The sequence below is a fragment of the Pempheris klunzingeri genome, chromosome 5 (genome assembly GCF_042242105.1).
Source record: "Pempheris klunzingeri isolate RE-2024b chromosome 5, fPemKlu1.hap1, whole genome shotgun sequence".
In the NCBI taxonomy this organism is placed as follows: domain Eukaryota; kingdom Metazoa; phylum Chordata; class Actinopteri; order Acropomatiformes; family Pempheridae; genus Pempheris; species Pempheris klunzingeri.
The window spans coordinates 22,574,311-22,592,585 of record NC_092016.1 but is presented as its reverse complement, the minus strand read 5'-3'; the positions used below and the strand labels follow the sequence as shown (position 1 = coordinate 22,592,585).

Here is an 18,275-nt window from a genome sequence, read left to right as displayed (position 1 = left end):
ATAATAAATAACTATCTGAGATAATTAATTAGATAATTAATGATTATATGAACTAATAGGACTTCAGCCCACGACAGGAACCAAGAAATAAGCCAATTAACTGATTCAGTCTCATTAAAATATACTAAACCATCAATTTGGAATTCTGATTAATAATTAGCTTGATAACTAAAACCAAAATGACCATATTACCAATTACCATATCAATAACTAGTTGGATGATTTTGGACACTATTTAGTATATTCAAAAACATTTATTAAAACATAGCAAAGTCAAAACACACAAAACATAATCCGTAACCACAAAACATGTGGTTACATTATAACCTAATCAATCAATCAATCAAAGAGGCAGATCCATACATGTATATTAACAAGCTTAAATCACTGAGTCTGCTTTGCTTTGTACACATTCACGCGATGCTATCTATGCCCAGCTAAACTTAGAGTTAGTTGTCTTAGTTAGTTGAGGTTTGGTGTGCTGCTTTCTCAGCTGGTAAACCTGTTGATGAGGATGAGCGAGGCCGGAAGAAGAGAGGCCCTGAAGTCAAAAAGTGCTCCTTGTCCTTGCTGTCCTCTGGCTGCTGGTTCACCACTCCTGCTAACTTTCTTTTGTGCTTCTGTTTGCCTGGAAGATCAGCTGGCAGACTTTAAATCATACCAGCTGGCTCTGAATAGTCTTCATGGACTTCACATCACAGCCACGAGGGCCGCACTAATGCAGACAGTAGACAGACTGACCTGATAACACCTGGTACACAACACAGGAAAAACATACCGAAAGTCGGACAGAATGGCAGGACAGCCAAATGAAATAGTGACGTGTTGTTAAGACAAAAATGTAGTTAAATAAAATAAAAAATAGGCGATAAAGCGGGGTCTGCTTTAGGCCGGGACTATGTTGTGACTAACCAATCAGAGGCGGCCTTCGTGGCACTGACGTCACTTCTGGCTCCAAAAGAACAAAATGGCGACGTCCATAAAGCTGAACTTGAGGCTTCATTACGGCGGTCCCCATACCAGAGGGAGGGGTCCACTTCTTATTTACAGCCTATGGGGGATAGCTAGCGACAAGGGACCAGCCACGGTGCCCACCTGTCACACACAGTCATGAAGGGAGCGACTAGCTTAGGACATCGAACCCGTTTTGAATGCTTGTTCTGCTGTAAAGCGGCTCCAGCGGCCATTCAAGGAACTGCAGTTTGTGACACTTCCGCTTACTGGCTTTGATCTCCACCCTGGAGGCAGCCCCTTGGTTTAAAGTGCATTAACCCGTCCTCATTTTAAAAGTAGTGCTGTGCATGGGGGGCAGACAAGAATAAAGTAGGATAAATAAGAATAAACACACCAGAAACTTAATCACCACTTCCACTTTTAATCGTGACAGCAAAATGCGGACGGTCCCTACAGCTGACGTACAGTCGGACGCAGAAACAAAGTTTGTTTGATAAAAAACCTGCGACAACCAGAGCTGCACCGCCCGAAACTTTTGCCTGTAGATGCGGGAGCAGCTAGTGTTTGTCCGCCAGCTGTTCCAGCGGTCCAACCCTGTGAAACGGCTCTGTGTGTCAGCGCAGCTCCGTCCGAGTATTTCCGGGTGGCGAGAGGCTGCTCCGGTACATCCCAGCTAGCATCAGTCGGTCCAGCCTCCCTCCTCCAGCCCGCCACAGACACCGCCGCCGGAGGCCGGACTCAGACCGCACCGACCGCCTACTGACCGGGACGGCTCTATAATTGATGTCTCATAGCTGAAAGCCAAAGCGGGGGGGAGGAGGGCGGGCGGCGGGCAGGAGTTATGGCGGCGTCGCTTCTCTCCGAGACCGACATCAGGCACCGGTCCATGGCGGAGGAGGATCCGAACGGGAATGAGCACGGAGCGGCCGCACGCAGCGCGGCGCCTCGCTGGGGACCGCAGCACGCCGGGGCCCGACAGCTGGCGAGGCTCTACTCTCCCGGTGAGGACGTGTTCAGTGTCGGTGTCTTGTTGTTGTCACTCGCTTTGTCGGTAACGGGGCTGAGAATGAGACAAGTCAGAGTAACGTTAGAGGCCTGAAACACCACAGTGCGACATCAGCGGTGGTGATGATGATGATGATGATGGTGGTGATGATGATGGTGGTGATGATGATGGTGGTGGTGATGGAGACGCTCCTGTTTACACACACTGTGGCTAAAGGCTAACTTAGCAGTGACATGTCATTTGTGACTAATCAGTGCAGCACATGTGGCCCTTATCGTGGCTGCACATACAGTAAGCTGCAGCCTGCTGTGCATTAATGCCTTAAACAGTGTGAAGGCCTGCTGTCTGCTGATACCAGGAGCACATCTTTCAGTCTGCAGCCTACTCACAGTCCCCGTTTGTCCATAATATAGACTGGACCCCACCGTGTAACACACAGTGAGCTAAATGTCACACTTTAAGAACCAATATCACCCAGTTATTAACTTTGACTTCACAGTGGGCCTCCAGACTAAATTGCACTGGAGTCCTTTGCAAAGTTAGGGTTCATTCTCAGATCCTCACACACTGACCTGCCCGGAGACACTTTTACATCTCCACACTGACGGCTGTCTAATAAAGGCACCTAAGCATGTAGATTAAAAGGGTATCTGTGTGTGCTAGTGAACAGTTTTACTAAAGCTGGTACAAATCTTTGAATGTTAAAACATTAGCAGACAGACAGTCGCAGCACATGTCATTGCATGTTTTAAAGATACCAGTTTGGAGTGTGGTAGGTTTTAGTTAGATCAGTTTATTCTTCGTGGTGTACTTCTCGGCCTGTAAAAGCTGTTGTATGATGTCCTCAGCGGTTCTGGACGGAGCTTTATATGCTATGAAGAAGATCACCCTGATGATATCTTCAGGGTTTTGTGGCATTGTAGTTTTAACTGGAAGCCCGTGCTAAAATTGGGGCAGCAGCGGTTTGCAAGACTTGGGTATTTTTTTCAGTTTTAACAGGAGATGCTGTAGAGTTGTATTATGGGAATTGTAGGATCAAGTGTTTTTGGACCTCTACTAGAGACTAAATGTCAGGATTCTTCTTTTGAATATGACTCTCGCAAGTCCCCTGCCGTTCTGGAAGTACAATAGTGAATTTCTGCAATACTCCTTTGACATTTGGAAAACGGATTGGGTCAACACCAGTCAAGGGCCCATATGTTTAAAATGGCTCTAGCTTCTGCAGCCAAAGTCCTCAGGTTAAGGCTCCCACCCCCCACAGGATTGGTGGCCAAGTTTTTAGATGCAAGTGAAGTTGTTTCCTTCAGCTCGGAGAGATGTTTAGTCCGAGGACAAAATCAATGTCTGTGACACAGTCTACAGCAGTAATCCTCAAATCCAGTCCTTGGGGTCCCGAGTGTTGCTGGTTTTCCTCGATCCCTGCTAGTTTAAATTCACCTGGCGTCCGAGTCCAAATAAGTCTCTGATTAGGCGTCTAGAATGAAAACTGCCTGGCAGAATAAAAAATAAGCAGCAGTCTGGACCCTGGAGGCTAAATCTCAGGACCACTGGTGCACAGGCTACAAATACTTTAATAAAATGACAACGGCTGTTATTGTTGGCAGAATTGCCTGCCTCCATCACAACAAAGTGGAGCTTCTCTGTCATGACCCCGAGGCCCCATGTAGCAGCGTGCGCTTTGGGCTTGTTAAACAAATGCAGCCCCAGGAGAATATTTCCCCATCAGCCCCAGCGCTCCCTGCTCTCTTGCGTTTGTTTCAGTCGTTAGCGTTTCGTCATATTTGCTTTTATCCGGGAATTTCTCTGTAATCAGGCTCCCTTACTGGCTCAATAATCAAAAACAGCAAAAAGGCTAACCTGCTCCTCCTTACGTAAAGTCGCCCAAGGTTTTCAGGATTTAACATTCACGATCTGAGCTTTTATCCTCAGGCAGGTACGTCACGCCTTGCTGCTCAAAAGCATTTATTGGCTGTCGTTGAGTGGGCTCAGAAAACGTGAGAGGGAGCCAACAAGATAAACAGAGCTGCTCTCTCACTGTAGATACATTGATTTGTTAGCGTGGTGATGGAGGACATGCTGTGCCTCAGACGTCAGCAAAGAAAACCTGTCTTACCAGTTGTGCATCAAGCTGGACTGTGCCACATTTTGCCCGACCATCTGCCCCGCTTCTCACTTCACTGAGCATTTTAATTGCCTCTAGTCGGACCATGTTGGCCACTTGTTAACGCTTCCTAAAATAGGAATAATGATCAGAGAAACGCGAGGCTTGCACCACCAGAACCGCATTATTGTGAAGTTCACATGAGGGCGCAGCATGTGTCACTAGGTTGGCACTTGAATCCAAAGCCCTCGCAGCACTGTGAGTGCGTTCATGTTCTCAAACCAGTGACCCTGGCAGCACCTCCCCCGACTCACTGAGCCGAAAAGGAACTCCTGAACCGACTGGTGACTGAAGACTTTTAAAAAAAAAAAAAAACTAAAAACCTCTGCGTGCATGCAGGCCGTCACAGAACAAACCGCTCACCTCAACGGAAGCTGGCGACACCGGCAGTCTTATTTTTAGCCGCCGTGACTAAAGGAGTCACCTTCACCATTAATGGAATTGGATCTGCGCTATTATTTGGTGCCATTACATTAGAGCGATAACCATCTCCACTCCTTTCTACTGCCAGGCAGCGCAAACATTACTTATTCATGTAAACAGAGACGAGCTTGCATACGTGCGGACACACTCGCATGCACACAGTTGATTATTTAGCTTAATTGAAGTTGGATAAGAGCTGATGACACGTTGGACCAGGAACAATGGTTTTTAGTGTTAGTCCTTTGTCGATCACAGCAGCACCCAATCAGCATTAGTAATAAGTATCAGAGACGTTAACGGCTGCTGGTTTAGATACTGGCTCGCTGGTTTGGCAGCAGTTTACAGTTAGCTTAAGTTCAAAGGTGAAATACAAAACTTTATCGGTGATGTCAGAGATGGTGGATCTACTGTTGAAGCTTGGACTTAAGTACAACAGCAGCTAAAGTACATCTCTTTCAGTGTACTGGATTTGTTTTGATTGAAGTTTTAGTTTAGTAAGAAAAGTAACGCATAGATATAAGTTTCATTAACAGGGACAACAGGAAGACCTCCTGGATGTCAGGATGAGCGTTAGGACTAGTCACAGAGCAATAACTATGAAAAAATCAGCAGGTTTTGACCTGCAAACAAAATATGCACGAAGAATACTTTTAGTGAGCTAAACCTGTTGCAATTCAAAGCTCCACTAATCCTATTATGACAAGAAACTGAAGAATGATTTAATAATGTATTAACTGAACTGGTAGCAGATTTAAACCGGACTTAATTGAAATGAGCAGCGTTTCTTGGACTGCAAACACAACACTGGCATGCAGCCTCCCTATAAAGTTGTTAAGGTGAACGCGTTAGTGAAGAATTGTCTAGTTACAAATCCAGCTGATGGGAAAATATTAGCATTTATTTGGAAATGCATTTCTGAACCACTTACACATTTTTGTCTCCACCAACGTTTGAGGAAGAAAATGTGCCGTTTTAGTTGCAGCATTCTTCAGCATGTTCACCAGTGAGCTGTGTAACGTGTCTGTCGGTCTGTTTGGTGGTGGGCCGCTAGCGCACTGGTTTATCGCTTTTTTAGCTGAGAGCAGCTGCCTGCTACCAGACACAAGGTTGAAAGCTGAGACAGGGCTGCAAAATATCGGCCAAGTTGTGGACCAGAACATCAAAACGATCCCATGGTATCACTGGATCTGGATTTTTTTTCTTTTTAAAACACTATATTGTTTTATCTGTAGAAAATGGATTTTGTATTTAAAACTAGGCAGCACCATAGTGATCTCTTAAACTTCTCATAATTATTTATTATTCAAAAACGTATTGCTGTTCTTATTCTTATGAGAGGAGGATGGAGTGTGAAGAGAGGCTGTTAGACGAACCGCCCAGTGAACATTGTGAATGTGAAGGATGCTGATGAGAACCTGGGCCGTGTTTGCTTTGCCAGCCTGTTGTTGTTGTTGAATGTAGCGCTGATTGATGGTTAAGAGGATCACACATGCATTTAGGGTCCCGACTCTTTATCCCCTCTCACTTAGTGGCCACGGAGCTGATTTAGCAGACTGACTCTGGGTAAAAATAACCCAGACAAGGCTGCGGTATGAGCAGCCTTCTGACACAGCACAGGCTGAACTCCAGACCAGAGGGCTGCACTGTAACGGTGAAGTTTACTCTCAGTCCTTGAAGGTGAAGTTTCTGGGAAGCGTTTTGTTATTTTTCTTTTTAATTTCTTCTAGTTTTTGTTAATGTGGCATAAATGCAGCCTTTTTTACCATCTAATCAGAATAAATCTGCTGATATTCTTATTGTTTGTACATGTGTCACTTACATAGTTTTTTAATTCTGATGTAATGATGTAGATGGAGTGTTATGATTTAATGATCCTGAGTTTATTGCAGCCATGCAGTCAGGTTTTCATCAGCGGAAAGCCAGGACAACTCGTTCATTGTGTCCCCTGCACAGCAGGACTTTGACTGAACAAGTTCAAGTTCAGCTGAGTTAATTAAAATGACACGCAGACATCCGTTATCAGGTGGATTCTCAAACACGGGCAAAACCTTCACCGCCACTGTTGATGCGTTTAGAAATATTCTACAGGAAGTGCTGCACAGGAATCATTTGGAGGCCTCAGAGATGGATAAATGTTGCTCAGATGGGGATTAACATCAGGGACAAAAACAGGCTTTTAGTAGCATGGCACATGTTTAGTACAAAGTGAATTCTGGCTTTTACTTTCCAGCAGATTTGTTTTATATCAAGATCTGAAATAATCTTAATCCAGTTTTCCAAACATTTCAAAATGGTGTGGAGAGAGACAACACTGTGTTTGGAGGCGGTGGCGTTGCCACACCAGTGAGTTGTAAACAACGGCTTATTTCCAGCACTTTGGTTTTTTGTTGACGTGTCACAAAACAACACGTTTTGTCGATGAAGGACAATGGCAGCTGTCAACCACTATACAGTCAAATGTCATATTAGGTAAACTTTGTCAGTGCACTATAAAACCCATGCACCCAGAGGGGAGGGGGGGGCTGCTTTTGGCTGAGATCAACGGTTCGAGGTTTTCTAACTGTAATCATAGAAAATAACATGGACGTGTGTGAGTTTTTGCACTTTCACCAGGTAAATTTCCAAATGACATATAAGCTTTGTCTCAGTCCAACCAAAGGACACAGCAGGCTGCAAGTGGCTCAGTGACGCTAACAATGCTGCCGAGCCATTTTATGAAAACTTAAAAGCAAAAATGTTTCCCACATGCTGACAAGTGTCTGTTAAAGAAAAATAAACAGCCAAAATTCAAAATGTCAAAGTGTCCATTTAAGGGAGCACCACGCTGTTATGTGCTTAGCTGTTTGAGTCTGGTTCAGCGCTGGTAGGAGGTAAATCTAAATAGCAGTTTGGCTTGTTAGAGTTTGGAGAAGTTAGATGAGGCGTTGGCGATGCTCCATAGAGCCAAACATGGGCTCATTACAGCAAAGCTACGATGGACAAACAGCTGGACGCATCTCCCTCTCCCTCTGTTTCTGCGTCTCTCCATTTCTCTCACCGACTCTCTATTCATCCCCTCGTCTCTCTTTCGTCCTCCCATATGTCTGAAGTGTCACGGTCTGTTGACTTCCTCTCCTCTCCTTTCCTTCTGCTTTCTGTATTTTGCGAGACGTTGAAGTCTAAGTCACATGAGCAGCATGTATGTTTGTGTCTGTTTGTTCTTGTGTGTGTGTGTGTGTGTGTGTGTGTGTGTGTGTGTGCGCGTGAAGGCTCCAGGGCATGATTTGTGTGTGTGTGTGTGTGTGTGTGTGTGTCTGATCTCAAGTTACCCTGGAGTATCTATTGTCAGTGCCTGTAAGCGATCTAAAGTGTGATACCGATGCCGCTCTGACTGCTCAGATGTCGACCTGCTCCCATTAAACACACATAAAGACGTTCTGCAGCACAGGAGCTTCTTTGAAAGCGCTTTCTTATGTGTGTACCGCCGTAAAGATGGAACGTCTTTGATCGCAATCAAACCAGAGGAGGCCCACCCTGGCAGCTGCTGAGAAAAGTCCCTCTGGTGACAATGAAAAGCTGCAAATGAGGACTAATTATCAAAATATTTGATTGAGTGATTGATTTATTGATAGCTGTATATTTTACTTTTTAAATTCACATGTGAGCAGTTGACGCTGAGCGTGAACTGTTTTAGTTGGAATGACTTTGACTCACTGTCGACACTTTTAGTGTCTCTGTGTTTGTGACGGCTTTGGTTTGAGGAATTATGTTTTCTGGTTGTCCGTCCATCTGTCTGTCCGTGCGTCTCCTTATATCTCAGGAACACTTGGGGGGGGCATTTCATTACATCAGGCACAAACGTTCACTTGGACTCAAGCATGAACTTATTAGATTTCGGTGGTCAAAGGTCAATGACGCTGTAAAGTTTTTCATTCATATGCTGATGACAACATTTCACACAAATGCCTAATGGGCTAAAATGGAGTTAAGATGAAGTGATGACGTTTTATGCCCAGAAAGTTAAAGTCCACCTTCGCAGTGACGTCATAATGTCCTGCAAACACATTTTTCCGGCTATTATTAAACGTTATAACTCGGGACCAGAAGTGGAGGTTGTGACCATATTTCACATCTGTTGGGACACTGAATCACTGACACTACTCTTGGGTCTGGACAGGCAGAGATGTAAACTGCAATTTGACTGTTTGCCGGAGGCATATTGACAAACAGGCCATTATGCGACTGGTGAATCTGAAAATGAAGTGAATGTTTTAACAAATTGTTAAATGTTAAGACTGTGGCCAATTATGGACAAACTACATTTCAAACATCTATTGCACTGATCCTGCCTTTAGAACAGTCAAGCCCACAGTCACCTATGAACGTCCTTAGTCATTATGCTGATATCATGACGTATAGTGTGTTACAAAACCGGCAGTGTGTTGCCGTAGCCGTGTGCATGACGACATAATTCATTCAGCCTGCGTACACCCAGTCAGTCAGCCAGTCAGTTTCAGCTCAGTCTGGCATCGTTGGATCATTGATTTTAATCGTTTCCTCTACCAGAGTTGAGATTACCAAAAGCCTTTTTTCCCATAGGCCATGGCCCTGTTACCATAACAACAGAAGCAGAAGAAGGTCACCAAGTTAGGTCGAAAAATTGAAAATATGGACAAAGGTAAAAGTCAAAACCTTTTCCTATTTTTGTCCCAGTTGTCTCAACAGACTTTGCCTGATTAATAGATGGAGGTTTCCCACACAATGACAGTTTTCCTGAAGTTATGTCTGCGACATCATGTATGGCTCGCAAGAAAAGAAAAGTCTCCTGTTGGGGAAGCGTGCAGATGGTGACCTGCAGATTCACACAACAGGAATTTGGGTAATGTGAAGGGTCAAAGTTCCTTGTTTAGATTTCAGAGAGCCAATGGACTCACACACATTGTTGTTCACACCAAATCTTCCCAGTCAGAGCTAAGCAGCTTCAATGATTTCCATCACGTTAATATTCAAACTGTATTCATATACACATGATATTCACATGGCTGGATTTGCACAGAAAAGTGCTGCTGACGACTGACAGATCTCAACCCTGCAATCTGACTGACCTGAATTTGTCTGTTGAAGTCGTGCCGCTCTGATAACACTCACTCCTCACATGTGACAGTTGACACATTCTCACACACTCACACACTCACACACTCAGACTCCCTGAGCTGCCGACCCCCGGGTCGTGAAGGTCAGGGGTCAGGGACCATATGAGCGTGTGTGTTGAGTCCTGAGAGTCACATGGGCTGTACTTGGCCTTGACCTCTGTGTGTGTTCTTGTGACCCCAATGTGTGTGTGTGTGTGGTCAGAGTGGGTAACAGAGTACTATGGCAGAGTCAGCAGAATCAGATTAAACTGTTTCAACGCGTTACTTTATACAGCAGTGTGTGTGTGTATTTTAGTGATTTGTCTATTGTTAATGGCAAGTTGCCAACTTTTTCTTTCTAAAACCTCATTTCCAGGGTGTGTAAGCACATTTGTAATTCATCAAAAAAGAACAAACATAATGTGTGTGTGTTTCTCAGTATTAACAAGAACAATCTTATAATAAACGGGTGAATATATAATGCAAATTGCAGAAAACCTGAATTCAAATGAATACATATGGCACCATTTGATAGGAGTTGATTACATACAAATATCGACGCTCTTGGGTCAGGTGTAGAATGCTGCAAATATTTGAGATGTTTTCTCCGACCAAACATTGTGTGTTTACTAAAACCTGATCAAGGGGAAATAATGTCATTTTCTTCCTGCCGCACAATTTTACTAAAACCACATTTGCAGTGGAGATAAAGTAACACAGCACTCCTGCTCTCACACACATTGTTTGCCTCACTCTGCCCTCATCCTGCTATCTGTCTCACACACACACTGACTTGTAAGCTGTCTCTCTTCCCCTCACTGTTTTACCTGCAGCCTGTCCACATGTCTTTGGTTGTGGTTTCTCTCCTTTCCCCTGCAGCTGTCCCTCAGACCTGCAGGCTGCAGCTTCATTGCTGCTAAAATGACTTCAAAAGTCGTCTCCCTCTCCCTCCTGTGTTTACCCACAGTTTAGCACCGGCACATTAATTAAGACCTGCAATCAAAAACCTGCGTCGTAGGTAGAGCTGGGTATTGGTACTCTATGCCTTTTTAAGGTGTCAATCAAAATACCATGATGGTATCCAACACTTCTTCAGTCAAACAATACCTGCATTTGATCCTTTTTGTACACAAATCTGAAAAAAATAACTATTAGTTTGGTTTTGTTTGCAGCCAATAACCACAGTTGTTGTTCAGTTTAATGTGACGTGTGATTGGCCCATTCCTCCAGCAGCTACTACCCATACAGTCTGTGACGACAGAGTGGAGCTCAGTGTATGTGACAGAGTCGGCAGTTCAGCGTGCCAAGATGCCAGCAAAACATTCAAAAGTATGGCCGTAGGGTGTGTCTGTGACGTCTCTGGAAAAAACTGGGAATGCGAGTAACATGATAAAGTACCTCAACAAGCATGGAGAGAAAGTATCGAATGAAGTACTCTATCAGTATGGGTATCACTTTAAGGGCACTGATGCTGGTACTGGTAATTCCTTCCTGTTCACCATCGGTGACTACTGTCTCTGTGTGAACTGTCCGCTCTTCTTGTACAAGAATAAAACACTGTTTGCGTCTCTCCGTCTATTCAGAATAAGTTCTTCCACGACAGAAGTAACTCTTTTTGGTAGCTAATTCAGATTATTTTTAATGTCAGACCTGATGGACACCTCTCCAGAGTCACGCAGGCAAATATAATACACAGCACACACACACATAATTGATGTGCACACATATTCACACACAGGCACGCAAACACACACATGCTACACACACACTTTACACAACTACATAGAGCATCTATGGCTTTAGGCGAGCCTTCAAGGCAGGATTTTGCAATTGACCTTGACCAATACGAGAGAAGAGCTGGGAATGCTGTGCATTTTCAGGGATGAGGTGTGTGTGTGTGTGTGTGTGTGTGTGTGTGTGTGTGTGTGTGTGTGTGTGTGTGTGTGTGTGTGTGTGTGTGTGTGTGTGTGTGTGTGTGTGTGTGTGTGTGTGTGTGTGTGTGTGTGTGTGTGTGTGTGTGTGTGTGTGTGTGTGTGTGTGTGTGTGTGTGTGTGTGTAATTATCCTTATGAGGGCCGCAGATGAATATGGTGGTAGCAGAAACCCCAGGAGATGCGGGGATGGCATACAGCACACACACTCTCACACAAAGAAACACACACATGATGGGATCTGTCCATCCTTTTTGTGTCTCCACAGGGGAGGGAGGCTGGAGCAGGGCCTACTTACACTGGCTCTCATGTGGGTTAAAATGTGTGTGTGTGTGTGTGTGTTATTGTGCCTGGATATATGCATCTGTGTGTGTGTGTGTGTGTGTACGTCTGCCATTGTGTCGGTATGCAGTTATAGACTCTCATTTGCCACATTCCTCTCTTTGTTGCTGTTGAATCTACAGGGTAATGGATTTATTAAGTTTGTCTGGCAGGATGTGTGTGTGTGTGCACGTCCACATAAAGACACACATATTGTGTTTGTGCTTGTGCGTGTATTGTTTCTTCATCTGTGGTATGTGTACTTTGCGCTGATGTTGGTTTTGTGTGTATGTGTGTGCCAGTGAGTGTGTGTTTGCGTCCCTGTGTTGTGTACTATTATTTTGTGTGTGTGCGTGTGTGTGTGTCCCAGGTTCTGTGGTCCGCTGAGATCAGATGAAAGGAAAGAGGCCTGTGACTGATCCACTCCTTTTGAACAAGGGAATTCGACCTCCCTTCGTTCTCCCCCCGCTTCTCTCCCCCTCTCCCTCACCCTCTTTGTGTCTCTCTCTCTCACCCCATCTTTCCCTGTTACTGTCATTCCCTCTCAGTGTCTCCCTCCCTCATCTCTCTCTCTCTGTCTCCCCCTCTTTCATTCTCTTTCTCTCTGAGCATGTGACCCACTTTTACCACCCACATCCCTCTCTCCCATTCTCTCTCTCTCCCTCTCCCTCTCCCTCTCTCTCTCCCCAAGTCCCATCTGAAGACAGTCTACTGAGAGCAAACCAGGGGACACAGAGTGAGAGAGACAGAGAATAATAAGAGTAGCAGAGCTGTCTGCATTCTGCTCGTACATACATTATCACCCTCTGTGATTTAGTGCCTAATGTGTTAGCAGTCTATGCATCAGTGTGAGTAAGTGTTTCTAAATGGCGTTTGTCTCAGAGACAGGCCGTAGGTGACAGAAAGACAGGAGAGGCTCAAAAAGGCGTGGTCGAGCCGTGTGACTCTGCCTTTCAGACGCTGTCAGACTTGCTGCTCAGAGTGTGTCTTTTTGTCGGAGGCTCTGTTGGTGTTTCTTCAGCGAGCGAGTGCAGCTTGCTGTTCGCTGTTTTGTGTTTTCGGCTTTGGCTTTGTCCTTCGTTGAGCGTGTATAGGTTCACTCGATTGGTCGTGACAGAATCAAAACGATGTCCTCTGTGGTGGAGACATATCGACAGCTTCTAGTTGGTATACAGTGACACAGCTCAGCACAGGGGCAACAGGTCATGCACTCTGTACTCTGCACTTTGTACGCGTTCTCAATTTGTGTTTGGTAATATAGCAGCTCAGCCTTATTTATCAAAGCATCCGTAGAACAATTTCTAAATGTGTGCGTAGAACTAACTGTCTGTAAGAACAAGAATATTGGTATTTACTGTATCCAAGATGCGCATGCACAGTTTCCCACAGGGAACAACGGTTAATCTCCCTTGCTCTATGTGCAGGTACAGGCTAATTTATGTGCAGACATGCTCCCCAGAATGCCAAATATACTCAATCTAATCCCTTTGAAAAGGCAGCATGGTGGAGAGTGGTTAGCACCGCTGCCTGATAGCAAGACGGGTCCAGGTTCAAACCTGCTGGCTGACAGAAATACAGTTTGCACTTTGAACCTGCGGTCTTGCTGCGGGTTCTGTGGGTTCTCTTCAGATACTCCAGCTTCCTCCCACAGTCCAGAGACATGCAGGTTAGGTTAACTGGTGACTTTAAATTGCCTGTGAGTGTGATTGTGAATGGATGTCTGTCTTTATGTGTCGGCCCTGTGATTGACTCGTGACCAGTCCAGGGTGTAACTGCCTCTCGCCCAAAGTCAGGTGGGATTGGCTCCAGCCCCCCTGCAACCCTTAAAGGATAAGCGGTATCATTTTACATGTGCTGCTGCAGTGTTACTGCCGTTACTGTGTTGTGTTCTACATCGGTTTCAACTACCTCCACACTTCATGGTTGACATGCAAATGCTGTAAGACCACGAGTGATGCACACGCATCCTCATGATATCCCCACTGTTCATGTGTGCATGGTCATTAGAGAGAAAGTTGTGCCTGTTGTCACTACGTTAAAATACAGTGTAATGACCAAATATGAAAATAAAAAACGTATGTCATGTTCCTCCAAAACTTGGGGACAGGACATCGCCAGATGGTTCACAGAACATAAAGGTTTTCAGAACATAAAATTTGGACACTGTACCACTTCAATGCATTTGGAGATTATGGAGATTAAATTTAGCCAGCTTGGTGTGGAGAGGGCCTGACCCTGCTAAATTCTTTTTTATTGTTAACAGGAATCATGGTATGACTCTTCTGTCATCTTCGGCTTGATTGGAAACAGCAAAGATGGTTGAAGTGTCACTGTTGCCATCTCTCAACAGTGACACTTCAGACTAGACCACAGTGCTGATATGTGTGACGCACAATTTGGCCCCATGATGTTTTCGCTCAGTTGTGTGTTTGCTTGCATTCTGTTGCTTCAGTATGGATTTTTAATTATTTTTTTCTTGTGAGCGTAGGTTAAACATGCTCACAATATTGTAACATGCTTCAGTCCCCCATCCAATTTCCTCATTCCTGACAAACAGCAGAGAGCTAAAGGGGTGTACTCTCTGTATCCCCCTCTCCATTAGTCCATTAGTATTCAGGATGTGTTGCCTGCCTGCTTGCTGCCCGCCACTCATTCCCCAGACAGCGAATCAGCCGGCGTTGATTAATTTCAGCCTATTAGCACCCCTCGTTCCCCTCCCCCGGCTCCGCCCAGGTTAAATCCCCGTGCACACCCGCGTGCACGCTCACAGGCGGGGGGTGCTGCTGCGTGAGCGATGGCAGAGAGGTTGCCAGGGAGCCAGTTGTTGTCAGAACGATATTAATGAGTGCGCTGCTCTGGCCCTAAGAGTGTGTGTAGATGTGTGTGCCAGTGTTTTTGTGTTTACGCGTGCCTAAGTGTACGTCTTAAATTTTGGTGTTTGTATGCCAAGTGAAGACAGGTCGGGTCTGTGTGTGTGTGTGTGTGTGTGTGTGTGCGCGCTGCAGAACGAAAGGTTTGGGTTTGTGTGTGTGTGTGTTCAAACATTCTAGCATATGTCCGTTTATACATGCATGCTTGTACAGGCTGTTTTGTGTGTATGTCTGTAGCTGTGTGTGATATCCAGCAATGCCATGGCCTGAGGGACAAGGGCTTATGTGTGTGTGTGTGAGAGAGGGAGTGTGTGTGTGTGTGTGAGAGTGTGTGTGCGCGCTCTGCGGAGGCCTGTCCTAGTTTCCTTCCCCTCGCCAGGGAGCCGGAGGATCCAAGGACTGACGCACATCACCTGACAGCCGCCCCACTGCTCCACGGCCCTGCACTGTGTGTGTGTGTGTTTGTGAGTGTGTGTACGTGACGGAGATGGAGTGTCTGAATTTGTGTATGTGTCAGTGGGTGTGTATGTGTGTGTGTGTGTGTGTAATGGAGAGAGATGTGAGAACGTGTTTGGAGATCCATCACATTGTTGTATGTGTGTGAGCACTCACGTGTATGTTGATGTGTGTGTGTGTGTGTGGAGTTGGAGAGAGTTGGAGAAAGTGAATTTTGGTGTAATGATCCCTTGGTGTGTGTGTGTGTGTGTGTGTGTGTACATCCTGGGGCAGAGTGGAGAAAATGGTGTCACATGAAGCTTGGAGACAACAGAGCTAACTGCGCTCTACTTAACCTCAGTGTGGACTGACAACACATTACCTGGGCGTTCCAATGTAAACAGGTTTTTTTTGACCGGACCTGTGCTACATGTACAGAACAAAGTCGTGCAGTTCACTCTGTCCAGTAAACGCATCATAATTCAACAGGACTGTGTCTGAAGGAGCAGCTTTTCCACCTCACTGCTGACTGCTACCTTTAGGCCAGTGGTGACTGCAGAGTCACAGACTGTTCACACTGAGGCGTGTGCAGAATACGCCTCACAGCGTTCGCACAGAGCAAGGAGCACGGCCATCCAGCTATGTGTTGGGGTTTTTTTTTGTCATGGAGCATGAGAAGAAAGATACAGAAAATAGTTCATCAGGTCACCTGTCAAAACACAAAGTGCAGCCACTGAGTGACGAGGAAATCAGAGACAAGCTGTTTGCATTTCATTTCTGTCACTTGTAATTCCTTCTTCCTTCATCCCTTTGGCTCTTTGTGTTTCCTGTGCAGCTTGTATTTCTCTGAATGGAGCCTTAAACTGGTGGTCATTGTCTAACATGTTTAATGCCAGATTTTCTATTTTGGGTCGCACAGCTCAGGGTGAGCTGTTCATTTTCCAGGAATGCTGCCAACTAACTTTTCTGTTGCTGTTGTATTCAGCAGCGAGCTACGTCAGAGGGCCACAGTCACAGAGAAACAATCACCCTATTTTTAGAATGCATCGACTTCCTTTTAATCCTGCAAATTGCCTCAGTCACATGTCCTGTAGGTGACTTTAGAATTCACCTCAAAATATTGGCTGTCACTATACAAACTACAGTCCCTGTGATTATTTTTTTTTAATGTCGTCTGTAATGTCGTCAGAATCACTGAAAGACTGATACGACCTCATGTCTGAATGGTAAATATGAAGCTGCCGCAAGCTGCCGGTTAGCTAAGCTTCGCTTAAAAGACTGTAAACTGGGAGAAACGGCTCCCCTGGTTCTCATTATGTAACATGCTTTATGTCTTTAATCAACACAAAAACTAAGATGTGGGCCATGCACGGTGACTTACTTGAGTGCCACATTTCCTGACAACCAGCAGAGATGCCAAGAAATCACTGCTCTCAGCAAAGAAACAGTTCCACAAATAACCCTGTAAAAGCATATTTTTAGTTTGTTTTTTTTAAAACCAACGGATTATATTGTGTTGATTAATTAGTGAGCTATACCTGTGCTCTTTGGTCTGCAGTCTTAATGCTAAGATAAGCTAACCAGCATTGGTGCTACAATCAATAGCAGCTAAAAAAAGAGTTTTTCAAAACATCCCCGAGTTGCAAAGTCAAACTCATTTAGAAGCCGAACTTCCGTCTCCACTTGAATTCGCCGTCTGTCTCTCCACGACTTTGATACTGTCTGTTTTCAGAAGGTGAAGGGTCACATTTCATGATTCGTAAAATATCCATAATCACATATTTTAAATCTCCCATGACCACTTCAGTCCATACCTTATGAGAGGCTGATAGCATATTCATAGTCGCACCGGTCTATAGGCACACACACTCACAGGCCTGTGTGCTTTATTAAAAAACTGTCATGAATATCTTATAGGCTGCTAATGCTGTGTGATACATTAGGATCTGAACACATTAAAGTTTTAAAGGCACATTCGACTGGCAAAGAAAGGAAGATCAGAAGAGTGACAAGGGGGGGGGGGATCAGCGTAGTAGTTTATTTTTGTATGATTTTAGAGTTTATTTTTACAAGTGGGTCGAATATTCTGTTATCAAATTGCCTGTCAGTCAAGTCAGAACAAAGAAAAGCACACAAAGGGACAACTGACAGAAATATAAGCTCATGGAAGACAAAAGACATCAGGAAAGTAATAGAAAACCCTGCAGTAGGATATGGTTCTCTGCCATATTGGCTCAGTGTGTGTTTTCAATAATTCAGTATCTCTAATCTCTCTGAGTTTGACCCTCCCATCTCTCTCTCATAATACTGCTGATCTGTGAGTTTGGAGTACAAGTAGTTTTAGTTAGTCCATCTCCTTCTGTCCTTTTGTTAATACTGCTGACCTGTGAGTTTGGCCTTGTCCCTGCAGAGGCCTGCCTCCCACCTGAAACAGTGCGGGGTGTGTGTGTGTGTGTGTGTGTGTGTGTGTGTGTGTCTCCATGTGGGGTTTGGTGCTTCGTCAGCGTTGGTGTTTCACATATGAGAGGTCGTGACCCCACGGCCTGGAGTACACTTGTCTTCATCTGGCTGATTACATATTAACACTCTGGACACACACATGCTCACACACACACACACACAGTCACTGTGGTTGAGTGTGTCCTTTGACCCCCGGTAAGGAGCGAGTTGTTCTCCCAGTGGTCGCAGGGACCTCACCCAGTTCATTAATATAACCCATCAGAGCCAAACACCCTCAACTTCCTATAGCTCACGTCTCTCCTCTCCTCTCCTCTCCTCTCCTCTCCTCTCCTCTCCAACAATATAATCTGTGTTTCAATGATGCCAAAATGAATAATTTCCTGTCGTTTTTTGTCCTTGTTTGTCTTCAGGTAAGCGGCTCCAAGAGTGGGTGTGTGTGATTCTGTGCCTCTTCCTCTTCATCATCAACTTCTCCTTCCTCCTGCTGCACTTCTCCACCGTCCACATCTACAAGATCATCCTCGGCATCGGTGAGCTGATGTGACCTCAGAGAAACGACCAGGCTAGATAGATGAAGCGTCCCTCTGTGAAGAGATCATTTTAA

At 45.0% G+C, this 18,275-nt stretch overlaps 1 protein-coding gene across 1 annotated transcript in view; it reads left to right on the top strand.

Moving 5' to 3' along the window:
- Positions 1 to 1,795: 1,795 nt before the first annotated feature.
- Positions 1,796 to 18,275, top strand: part of LOC139201697 (plasmanylethanolamine desaturase 1) — a 32,778-nt gene continuing 16,298 nt past the window's right edge. The window contains exons 1-2 of the mRNA XM_070831090.1: positions 1,796 to 1,955; positions 18,082 to 18,201. Coding sequence (XP_070687191.1) covers positions 1,796 to 1,955; positions 18,082 to 18,201 — 280 coding nt within the window. The remainder of the gene's footprint in view (positions 1,956 to 18,081; positions 18,202 to 18,275) is intronic.